The following is a 13193-nucleotide window of genomic DNA, read 5'->3' on the forward strand; positions in this document are numbered from 1 at the left end:
CACTACAGCGGCGGTCACTAAATGGCGGCCCGCGCGATGCTTCCGCCCGGACCGCGAGCCCGCTACCTAGGAGTCCTTCAGTCCCCTTCCTCACTGCGGCTCCCGGCTCCCTGCTCACACGCCGCCGGTGTCCTGTCCGGCCGCGAGTAGAGGGTGTGACGTCATCATTATTTTATGCTAAGGGACATGCTGATGAGCATATTTTATGTTAAGGCGCACGCTAATGGGCATATTTTATGTTCAGAGCAACGCCCTAACATAAAATGTGCCCATCAGCGTGCCCCCTAACATAAAATGTGCCCATCAGCGTGCCCCCTAACATAAAATGTGCCCATCAGCGTGCCCACTAACATAAAATGTGCCCATCAGAGTGCCCCCTAACATAAAATGTGCCCATCAGCGTGCCCCTTATTTTATGCTAAGGGTCACACTGATGGGAAAATTTTATGCTAAGGGTCACGCTGATGGACACATTTTATGTTAAGGGGCACTCAAATGGGCATATTTTATGTTAAGAGCAACGCTGATGGTTTTTGTTTTGCCCATATTTCTGAGTCATAGCTCAGACTTCAGTTCATTAAAATATAACTTATTTTAAGTTATATTGTGCTTTAATATTTGCTGGAATGTTCAAAAATGTTCAGTGTTAAATAAATATTTTGAAATTGTATTTTTGTTATTTGATTTATTTATCTGAAAAGCAACACAAAATAGTAAAAGCAAATTTTTACCATTTAATTATTGTAATGGTGAAAAAATTGGCAAAATAAATGGAAAAAATGTGAAACACTGCGTTCGGTATTCGGCCTTCGGCCAAGCATTTCATTATTATTCGGCTTCGGCCAAGAATTTCATTTCGGTGCATCCCTACCTAGCACCTAGATAGGTGCTAGGTATCTATCTATATATCTATCTATCAGATAGGTGCTAGGTAGGGATCTATCTATCTAGGAGGGTGCTACATAGAGAGAGATACTGTAGTGTATATGCATGTATTGTTGGCTGTTGAGCTACTATGTAACATTTTGTCATTTTTTTGTATTGAATTCAATGATAACGAGTCTAATCCTCTTCATATTATAAGGAGAGAGGTTCTTCAATCCACAGAGATAGTTGGATAACTGTAGTTGGAGTGCAACGCAAGCACAGAAAGTTATTAGATCATGAGATTTCCGGCAGGATCAACACTTTTTTTTTTTTTTTTTCAAATAGATTTAACAATTTTTTTTAATAGTAAACTTAAAAAATCGCAAACAGGCAGGATCCTTATTGCAGAAGAGATAAGATATGCAGTGTCTCTCTTGCGATATACCTTGCCTATACACAATCCTCTGAGAAAGGTGTGTCAGGATGACTGAACTCCCGCGCGGGAGTGGTTTCATCTCGTGCCGACCAACCAAAACAGCCAAAGACCAGCTCCCAAAAGAAACCATACAGGGATTCCCAAACTACGGCCCTCCAGCTGTTGCAGAACTACACATCCCATGAGGCATTGTAAAACTCTGACATTCACAGCCATGACTAGGCATGATGGGAATTGTAATTCCTGAACAACTGGAGGGCCGTAGTTTGGGAATCCCTGATGTAGAAGATGTCAGCACCAGAAAGAGACCTTGCAGGTATCGGATCGTTGGAACTAAGGCAGTGACGACCGGTCCATGAGGGGCGCCCCTCCCCCCAATGACCAATGGGAAAGCGATTTATAGAATTATTTATTTTTAACTAAATTTTAATATGACTAATATTAATATTTTTTTACATCTTAAAGTAGATTTTTAAGTAGTTTTTCCCATTTTGGATAGAGCAAGGGAGAGTAATCACCCGTCAAATTTTTCTTCGCCATCTGTGTCCCATTGTGGCGATTTCACTTCCTGTCCCATAGCCAAACAGGAAGTGAGAGGAAATCACAGCAAATAAGGGAATTTCTTTGGCCCCCCAGGTCACCAGAATTAGTGTCCTATTAGAAGATATTACTTTTCTGTGGACAACCCAAAACTTCCAATTTTCTTTTACTTCCAGTTTCAATGATAATGGTAAACCGGACAAATGGAGAGGGTGAATCTCCCTAATGGGGCAATAAAAACTGACAGGGGTTCTAATCCCTCTCTTCACTCTGTCCAAAAAAAAAAAAAAAAAGTTTTGCCTTTAGTTATAATTTAAAGTAAAGAAATGTTAGTAATTATTATAATTTTTATATAAAAATAAATTGTTCTATGTATGTGTAGTGCTCTGTGCGGGGCACCCGACTAATACAATTCAAATTGGGTCCATCAATGTTTAACCACTTGCTGACCGCCTACTTCATAGTTACTGCGGCAGGTCGGCTATATTGCATGAAATCACATACCTGTACGTCATTTCTTGCAATGACCACTAGGGGGCGCGTGCACACCGCCGGAGGCGTGATCAGACACGGGGGATGCCTATCTGAGAGGGGAGAAGCTGGAGATCTTGTTTCTGCTAAGCAGGGATACAGATTTGTCTTAGAACCTCCCCCCCACAGTTAGCAAGAACCCCCACATTTAACCCTTTGATCGCCCCTGGTGTTAACCCCTTCCCTGCCAGTGTCATTAGTACTGTGACAGTGCATATTTTTAGCACTGATCACTGTACTGGTGTCACTGGTCCCCAAAAAAAGTGTCAAAAGTGTTAGTCAGTGTCTGATTTGTTTGCTGTAATGTTGAAGTCCCGCTAAAAATTGCTGATTGCTGCCATAACTAGTAAAAAAATAAATAATAATTAAAAATATCCCCTAGTCTGTAGATGCGATAACTTTTGCGCATACAAATCAATATACGCTTATTGGGCTTTTTTTTTTTTTTTTTTTTTAACAAAAATATGTAGCAGAATACAAATTGGCCTAAATTAATGAGAAAAAAAAAATTTTTTCCCAATTTTTTTTTTTTATTGGGAATGTTGCATCATACTCTGCTTCAGTATGTCACAGTACATGTTGGCATTCATGGTTCCCTCAATGAACTGTAGCTCCCCAGTGCCGGCAGCACTCATGCAGCCACAGACCATGACACTCCCACCACCATGCCTGACTGTAGGAAGACACACTTGTCTTTGTACTCCTCACCTGGTTGCCGCCACACACGCCTGACACCATCTGACACCAAATACGTTTATCTTGGTCTCATCAGAGCACAGGAGATGGTTCCAGTAATCCATGTCCTTAGTCTGCTTGTCTTCAGCAAACTGTTTGCCAGCTTTCTTGTCCATCATCTTTAGAAGAGGCTTCCTTCTGGGATGACAGCCATGCAGACCAATTTGATGCAGTGTGCGGCGTATGGTCTGAGCACTGACAGGCTGACCCCCCACCCCTTCAACCTCTGCAGCAATGCTGGCAGCACTCATACGTCTATTTCCCAAAGACAACCTCTGGATATGACGCTGAGCCGTGCACCCAACTTCTTTGGTCCACCATGATGAGGCCTGTTCTGAGTGGAACCTGTCCTGTTAAACCGCTGTATGGTCTTGGCCACTGTGCTGCAGCTCAGTTTCAGGGTCTTGGCAATCTTCTTAAAGCCTAGGTCATCTTTATGTAGAGCAACAATTCTTTTTTTTTTTTTCTCAGATCCTCAGAGATTTCTTTGCCATGAGGTGCCATGTTGAACTTCCAATGACCAGTATGAGAGAGTGAGAGTGATAACTTTCACTTTCAAATTTCACACCTGCTCCCCATTCACACCTGAGACCTTGTAACACTAACGAGTCACATGACACCGGGGAAGGAAAATGGCTAATTAGGCCCAATTTGGACATTGTCACTTAGGGGTGTACTCACTTTTGTTGCCAGTGGTTTAGACATTAATGGCTGTGTGTTGAGTTATTTTGAGGGGACAGCAAATTTACACTGTTATACAAGGTGTACACTCACTACATTGTAGCAAAGTGTCATTTCTTCAGTGTTGTCACATGAAAAGATAGAAAAAAATATTTACAAAAATGTGAAGGGTGCACTTTTGTGAGATACTGTATGACTGATTATTTCGGTCACTCTAATCCTCTATAGCTCCATACTATTTAACTTTGACAATGACTGAACAAGGTCCCCCCATAGAAGTAATAAATGATACCCGGGATATCCGGCACGGCGAGGTGTTTTTACCCGCCAATAACATGAATATTTTTGTGTTGTAGGAGAGGAGACCACATCTTCCCGCAGAACCTGAACGGGTCTCTGCAGTACAACTACACCGACTACAAGGACACATGGAAAGCCATGGAGAAGCTGGTGGAGAAAGGTCTGACCAAGGCAATCGGCTTATCTAACTTCAACAAGAGGCAGATTGACGATATTCTCGGCGTTTCCACCATAAAGCCGGCTGTGCTGCAGGTATGAAAGCTGCTGGATTCAAAGTCCAAACTTACATCAACTGACTTTTGTATAAAATATTATTGCAATGTCTTCTTTGCAACATAAGGGGACTATTTAGAAAACAATTCAAGGTACGAATGTCGCCAGAATTCACACAGCGGTCATGAATAATCCCCATATTGTGTCTAGTATTATTTTGAATGGTCATCACCTCCACCTAGTGGCCATAAAGCGGTATTTTCTTAAAATACCTCGGTCAGGAAAATACTGCATTATGGCCACCAGATGGAGCGGACGATCAAAGGAGATAAACTGACACAAAACAAGATTTATTCTTAAAGTCTGACAGTCATACAGTAAACGTTTTAGAAAGAAAATAGACCCCTAAGACTATGTGTGACAAACTCACTCAAGACAGGAGCTTTTGGAGGGGACTGCAGGCTAGCCTCTTGCCTACTGACTATGGGCTCTTGTTTATGAGGGAACACTGCTCTTTGTGTGGTGTATGCTGGGGGGACCCTTGGAGTAATGTTACTTTGGATTCAAGTCCACATCACCCCAAGACATACAGACTCTGGGATTCTAGGCCTAGGATCCATGTTGAAGGCCTAGCTGCCTATTGCCATAAGGGGACTGCTCCACACAGTCAGACTCATGGCAGATGCTAATGTCATCAGCTCAACCACCTGTCTTCCACACATTGTTGATTGTGCTGATTAACTCACCTATTGTCTACTGTGGGGGATGTGTTTACACTTCTAATAATGTGTATTGTACTTCATGAGCTCGATGATGGAAAGTCTGGTAGTTAATTAGCTCAAGTGAATTAAATCACTGTCATATGTTAGTTGCTAGTGGTAAAGTAGAATATGGTTTGCGTTGGTTGTTCCTTAGATATGTTAATTATATTTCTGTACACAATTTCATCTGCATAGGATAATTTAATCAGGCACCTGACCTGGTGTGGTGTATATATTCGGTGTGAGTTTGTTCAATAAAGGGTCCAGATCTTATACAAGCTATTCATGGCTAGTTTTGTATGGGGGCGGCTGTAATATCTGATATCTATGTTCAAGACTGGAGGAAGCGCACAAGCACATTTTGGGTCACGGTCCCGTTACACTAAGTCATACCATGGTTTGTTCCAAAATTTAGTACAAATCAATGTATCCAGGGGCAGCAACTGTGAACCTTTTTTCTAATTGTATAAAGACAGGGTTAAAGCACAGAAGAGTCCTAATGTTAAAGGTGTGCTCCAGTACTCCAGTAAAAGGTAATAATGAAGCCTAGAGATGAATCCAGGGAATGCACCCTACCTGTTCAGGGTTTTGTTTTTCATCAAGGCTTTCCGTAGACCCCCCCCCCCCCCCAATATGTGCATTTATCAGTGATCTGGGAACCTCTGATTGTGATGCAGGAAGAATATTCCCAGACATTCCCACTGAAAAGGTAACAGAAGGTATTGTTGGCGTAGAGTGTAGCAGACCAGCTAACCACAGAGTCTGCCGGAGAATATTTGGAGACACAGAGGTCATGGAGGCACAGGGTTGCACCCGAAGGCGCATGGTGCTGCACTTTGGAACATGGAGATGCACTGGAAGCACGAGATGCATGCAAGAAGTCATGAGTGTGTGTTGGCGGGGTCTACTGCACCCATGCACCTTGCTAGGAGACGTGCCCACCAATGCCCCGGACCAGGCAGAGGCTGCGGTCATGTGAAGAACAGTGCCATCTTAAGAGCATTAAAGGGCCCCGGGCAATGCAGTGCAGTGTCAGGCTGCAGGCAGGCTCCATGCTCCGGTTCCACTGCGAGAAGAAGACAGTGAGGCGCGCCTCACGCCAGCCAGAAGTGACGTGGTTCCTCTGAAAGCACTGCCCTACTAGGTCCTATGGACGATTCACAGGAGGCCAATGCAATGGTGGATGTGTTTGGGGCGCATCACTCTGCGCCCCGAGGACAGTCTAAACGCAGGTCAATGAGCTTCCCAGGACCCAGTCACGTGATTACAAACCCCTTTCGCTTTCTATAGACACCAGCGTGTCCGGCGCCCCGCACACTCTTAAAGGAACAGATCACACACTAAAGGTAAGTGATTTATTTCTTTTTTAATGATGATGACTAGCCTTGGCGGGGGCGGTGACCCTGCGCCCCCTATTGACGGGCTGCCACTGATTGGGAGGCTGCTACAGAAATATCCGAGCCACCACCAACTTCGCTGTTCTCAGAAGGCTAATTATTAGGAGCCCCTATCGGTTTGCTGCTACTTGAAAGTCTGGGATTCTAACGGAACTGCGACCCAACAATGCGCTTGTGTGCCTCAGAATACCGCTTCCTTCAGTTTTGAACATAGATATCAGATATTCTAGTCGCCCCCCCCACAAAACTTGCAGAGAATAGCTTGTATAAGATCTGGTACATTTATTGAACAAACTCACACCGAATATATATATATATATATATATATATATATATATATATATATATATATATATATATATATATATATATATATATATATATATATATATATATATATATATATATATATATATATATATACCCCACCAGGTCAGGTGCCTGATTACATTATCGTGTACAGAAATATAATTAACATATCTAAGGAACAACCAACACAAACAGTATTCCACTTTCCCACTAGCAACTAACAGATGACAGTGATTTAATTAACTTGAGCTAATTATCTAGCAGACTTGCTGTCATCGAGCTCATAAAGTACAATTCTCATGTACCTGGTGAAGATCGAGCTGTAGAGGAAGCTTCTCTTGCACCTTTTGTCCAACACCCCTGGTAGAGATGACAAGGGCCGATATAGCAGGTGGCACTAGCTGCGCCTTGTCAGAAAACCGGTTGCCATGGATCACCGGATGGGCATCTGGAACTTCGTGATGCTGGATGAGAAGGCAGGAGCGTAGCCGGAACACAAGCCAAGGGGTCGTCAACAGCCGGGCAGTGCGGGTACAGGAACGTGAGATGGAAGTGGTGTCAAGATACAAGCCAAAGTCGGTACTCAATCTGGCAGCGAGGTGCAAAGGCATAAGACAGGAGCAGGGTCAAGCACAGGCCGAGGTCAAAGGTAGGCAGGCAGGCAGGAATCCAAAGGAGAATCGAGGACAAGCCGAGTCAGCACAGGTAAACAGGATGCAAGTAAGGGCACAGGTGAACAGGAACAAGCTGAAAGACCACTTGGCAATGTGCTCCTGTCATTGCTCAGTTTAAATAGTCCGTTTGGCACCAATGCGTGCACGACCACGCATTTTCGCACATGCACATTTATTCTTGTGCACACATGCGCCAATGCCTGTTTGGGTCCAGTTGAACTTCTCTTACAACAATACACATTATTATAAGTGTAAACACACCCCCACCGTAGACAATAGGTGAGTTAATCAGCACAATCAACAATGTGTGGAAGACAGGTGGTGGAGCTGATGATATTCGCATCTGCCATGAGTCTGACTGTGCGGAGTAGTCCCCTATTAGCAATAGGCAGCTAGACATTTAACATGGATCCTAGGCCTAGAGTCCCAGAGTCTGTAGGTCTTGGGGAGATGTGGACTTGAATTCAAAGTAACATTACTCCAAGAGTCCCCCCAGCATACACCCACAAAGAGCAGTGTTCCTTCAAAAGCCAGGGCCCATAGTCTGTAGGCTAAAGGCTAGCCTGCAGTCCCTTTCAAAAGCCCCGATCCTGAGTGAGTGTGTCACAGGGATATTCTCCTCTTCTGGGGTATCCTATTTTCCTAACCCTTTCTCCAATAGGAAAATCCTGGTTGTTGCCGCTGGTGGGTTGGTGTGTTGGGTGCAGGTATAGGGTGGGTCACCATTAGGAAGGGCAGGAAAGCCAGTAAAATTCCAGCACCTCCTCTGGGGGTGAGGGCAATATACGCTTACAAAAATAAATTCCTATTTATATTAAACATTGCATCATCTGAAATTCTCCACCACTTCCCACAACACGCAAGTCATAGGTGTGCCTTGGCAAGATATTTTTTCAATAAAACCAAATTATTTTATTGCCTTTTTCTGATGTCTTCTGGATGGTCATGTGATCCGCAGGGATGTTTTTCCTCTTTGGTCTTCTCCCTGCAAAGGGGGATTCTGAATGATGCAGTTAGTGGTGCTGATGTGATGTGTAAATCTCTGTGTCAGTGCATTGGGGTGTGCTCAGGGGGCGGGGCCTTGACACCCTGCACTCAGTCTTTCCTCAGTCTTCTGGGTTGGGTGACATTTAACCTGAAGGAATGAGGACATCTAGTGGTGAAAATTTGATACTGTTTTAATAGTTTCTTTTGATATTAAACATTGTGTCATCTCTAATTCTCCACTTTCTACAACAAACATTAATCGGAGTTCCTTGGCAAGATTTTTTTTTTTTTTTTTTCCAATAAAACCATTTTTATTTTTTTTAACCAAATATTTTTTTCCTTACATTTTTCTGATGTGTTCTGGATGGTCATGTGATCCACAGGGTCTTTTTCCCCTTTAGTCTTCTCCCTACAAAGGGGGGGGTTCTGAATGATGCAGTTAGTGATGTGTCAGTGCATGGGGCTGTGCTCAGGGGGCGGGGCCTTGATACCCTGCACTCTTCTGGGTTGAGTGATGCTGGGTGGCATTTAATCTGAAAGACTGAGGACATCTAGTGGTGGAATGAGGTATTGTAGAGGACAGCTACAGATTGAAGGTGAGTATTACAGCCTGATCTATGTTTGTTTTGTTTTAAGCCTCCATTGGGAACCTTTAAAAAATTTTAGCCTGACCCCCGGGATTTAAATAAAGTAGAAAGAGGTAGAGATGATAAATCTAGTATTGTAAAGTGTTTACCTTGCCCCCCTCCTGGATTGCAGGTGGAGTGTCACCCATACCTGGCGCAGAACGAGCTCATCGCTCACTGTCATGCCAATGGACTGGTTTTTACAGGCTACAGTCCTCTGGGATCTCCGGACCGCAGCTGGAGAAAACCGGAGGACCCGGTCCTGCTGGAGGAGCCCAGTATCCTGGAGATGGCTAAGAAATACGGCAAATCGGAAGCCCAGATTCTTCTCAGGTAATTGTAGAACCTCAATGGCCTGTCTGTTAGGTACACTCTGGTAACCATGTACTCCACAGACCAGTGCAGAGAACAGCAGAGGCTGAGCTTACAGCAACCAATCAGAACCTAGTATTCAATAGTTTGGGAGGGGCAGAGGGGATGGGCAGAATTAAATTGGAATACTGGTTGTTCGACCTTTGCCTAATGACCGTCTGCGTACCCCCGGGTGATATCTGCAGGAAAATAGAAAGGAGTAAAAGCTTGGAGCGTATTTCCAGTTAGAATTCTGATCTAGAACAAGGATCTCAAACTTGCTGTTGCAGAACTACAATTCCCATGAGGCATTGCAAGGCTGACAGGCCTCATGCACACGGGATGTTATTACAGCGGCTGTTTTTGGCTTCAGAGATTTTTTTCCTGCAGCCAATAAACTCCCCAGCATGTTATCCTATGTGTCCATGCAGGGCCGCTGATAGGGGGAGACCACCAGTCCTCCTGTAGGGGGGCCGGGCACACGGGGGGCCCCAACAGCATGGGGAATCCGTGCAGTCAAGTGGAGGGGCAATTATGTGCAACAACTGTGTTGGAGAAAATACAGGAACGAGGCCCTGTGTCTCTACCTGCAGCAGCTGAAAGCCATTTTCTCCCCCTCCTGCCAGCTTTCAGCTGCTGCAGGGAGAGACCCCGACACAGAGCATGGTTCCTGTAATTGCTTCTCCAACCCCCCCCCCCTCCCTGTTCTGCCTGCTTCTGATCCCCCCCTCTCCCTGTGCACCCCCCTTTCACTGTGCCACCCCCCCCCTCCAGCTGCGCTGAAAGCTTCCCTGTCCTGTAATAAAATAAATTGTAAAAAAAAAATAATAATAATGATAATTAAAAAAATTAAAAAAGGGGGATTTTCCCCCTTAATGACCAGGCCATATTTTGCGATTCGGCACTGCGTTAGTTTAATGGACAATTGCGTGGTTGTGCGACGCTGTACCCAAATGAAATTGATTTCCTTTTTTTCCCACAAATAGAACTTTCTTTTGGTGGTATTTGATCACCTCTGCGATAGTTTTTTTTTTTTTTCAGAATTGTCTTTTTTGTTTATAGCGCAAAAAAAAAAAAAAATTCACATTCTCAAAAAAAAGTTAAAATCAAAATGTTTTAACATTTTTGGCCAATTTGTTTTCTGATCGATATTTTTGGTAAAAAAAAAAAAAAAATCACAATAAGCGTATTTTGATTGGTTTGTGCAAAAGTTATCGCGTCTACTAACTACGGGAAAGATTTATGCACTTTTTTTTCCTTTTTTTTTTACTAGTAATGGCGGCGATCTGTGATTTTTAGCGGGACTGCGACATTGCGGTGGACAGATCGGACCCCTAACTGACATTTTTGACCCTTTTGGGAGGACCAGTGATATTACCACAGTAATCGGTGCTAAAAATATGCACTGTAACTGTACTAATGCCATTGGCAGGGAAGGGGTTAACCCAGGGGCGATCAAAGGGTTAAATGTGAGCCTAGGGGAGTGATTCTAACTGTATGGGGGAGGGGCTTGTGAAATGAGATCCCGTTGACATTGTGCCGATTTGGCGTGTAATTTGTCATGTCGAATCGCATGTCAAATCGGAGCCTATTGCCGGCAACGGCACTGGTTCATACTGAGGGCGCTTTCAGCTGAATGATTTCAAACTCGCATGTCAGTGCGACTTCGGGGGGCGATTTGACAGATATCTGTACGGGTTCATGCACAGACGTCTATTGAAATCGCCAAAAGTAGTGCAGAAACTACTTTTGGGAATCGGTGCGGTGTAATAGAAATAAGCAGGACAGGTCCACTTTAATGTGAGATCTGGGGGCAAAAAAAAAATAAACTAAAAAATCATCATGAAAAAATGGGCCCTTTAACCACTTGCCGACTACTTACCGCATATATACTGCGGCAGTGTGGCTCTCCAGGCAAACCAACGTAGGTATACATCAGTTGCCTGGTGGCAGCTAGGGGGTGCGCTCTCGCTCCCGATTAGCGGGGATACCGATACCTGTGTCAGGTGGCTCCGATTGCCGCCTGACACCCCCAATGGCTCCCCGCTGAGAGAGGACGGTCGGATGTTGTAAACACAGCTGACCGTTCTTCTCCCTGGAATGATCAGAGTGCCTGCGATCCTTCTATATAGGATCACAGGTCTCTATGGTCATTTCACAAGCCACGCCCCCCCCACAGTTAGAATCACTCTCCTAGGCTCACATTTACCCCCTTGATCACCCACAGGGTTAACCCCTTCCCTGCCAGTGTCATTAGTACAGTGACAGTGCATATTTTTAGCACTGATTACTGTAGTAATGTCGCAGTTCCGCTAAAAATCGCACATCGCCACCATTACTAGTAAAAAAAAAAAACAATAAAAATGACAAATCTTTCCTGTAGTTTGTAGACACGATAACTTTTGCACAAACCAATCAAAATACACTTATTGCAATTTTACCAAAAATATGTAGCAGAAAACAAATTGATCTAAAATGTTAAAAAAAAATTTTAAAAAAAATTTTGGGGAATGTTCTATAGCAGAATGTGAAAAATATTGCTTTTTTTTCTTTTTCAGAATTGTCGCTCTTTTTTTGTTTATAGCACAAAAAATAAAAATTGCACAGGTGATCAAATACCACCAAAAGAAAGCTCTGTTTGTGGGGAAAAAAAAAGGAATTTTATTTGGGTACAGCGTCGCACGACCGCATAATTGTCCATTAAAGTAGCGCAGTGGCAAATTGCAAAATAGGGCCTGGTCAGAAAGGGGGAAAATCCTTCTGGTATTAAAGGGGTTAAGGCCATTGGGAGGAAGCGACGTATGACGTCACTCCAGTCCTCCCAAGGCCATAGAGTGGAGTGGAGGCCAGCTTGCCCTCTCTCGACTTCCTGCCTAGGAGGTGAGAGGACCGGATCATCGCTACCGATGCCTCCGGTAAGCAGGGAAAGCAACCGGGCAGCCTTGGGAGGGGGGGGCACCCCTCCCACCACCCATAAAAGTGATCCTGCAGCGAATCCGCCGCTGGGACCACTTTTATGAGACAGAGGGCCGCCCTCCATGTAAGAAAATACCAGGGTTATGGCAGCTATCTATCTGCTGCCTTAACGTCAAAGTAGCGACGTATAACTGCGCTGGGCGGTCTGGAAGTGGTTAAATGCATAAAATGGATATTTTGTTTCCACATTGAATGATGTTATTGGTTACTCCAGTAAACATTTTGTATCTTTCCAGGTGGCAGGTGCAGCGGAGAGTGGTCACTATTCCCAAAAGTGTCACCCCCTCCCGAATCCTCCAGAACCTGCAGGTAACACGGCTGAATACGGCAGCATATCATCAACAAATGCTTTTTATTAAAGTCCATCTAAACCCGAGGAGAAAAATGTTCTAGATTTCCCCTCATCTGTCCAGGACCACCAATTGTGGGGCAGAGCCGCCCCCCCCCCCCCCCGTACCAGGCCTCAGCCCCATCAGTTCAGTAAGGGGGAGAGGAGCAGAGAGGGGGGCTCTTTAAATAGTTTTGGGCCCTTACACAGTAATCCCAGGGGCTGTGACTACCATGGATTTATAAAACTTCCCCGGGGCCCATCCGGTCACAGCAGAAGCAGGGAGGGGACTGAGGAGCAGGGAGGGGACTGAGGAGAAGGTGGAGTAATCCTTAGTTTGGCGGATCCCACCAATTGCATTATAATTGCAGCCTCTACCTCCTGTATCATTCTGCAGGGGCAGAACAGGACTTTATGCTCAGGCAGGCTGTATGGGGCCTCCACCATTTCTGATGGCAGCTCTGCAACTTTCCTTACATGT

The 13193-nt window shown here is 44.5% G+C and overlaps 1 protein-coding gene across 1 annotated transcript in view; it reads left to right on the forward strand.

Moving 5' to 3' along the window:
• AKR1A1 (aldo-keto reductase family 1 member A1) overlaps positions 1-13193 on the forward strand; it is a 53786-nt gene that overhangs the window by 23088 nt on the left and 17505 nt on the right. Inside the window, exons 5-7 of the mRNA XM_082266107.1 lie at positions 4147-4342; positions 9191-9390; positions 12621-12693. Of these exons, the coding sequence (XP_082122233.1) occupies positions 4147-4342; positions 9191-9390; positions 12621-12693 (469 nt within the window). The remainder of the gene's footprint in view (positions 1-4146; positions 4343-9190; positions 9391-12620; positions 12694-13193) is intronic.

The sequence above is a fragment of the Pelophylax lessonae genome (assembly GCF_965119305.1).
Source record: "Pelophylax lessonae genome assembly, chromosome: 8".
Lineage (NCBI taxonomy): Eukaryota > Metazoa > Chordata > Amphibia > Anura > Ranidae > Pelophylax > Pelophylax lessonae.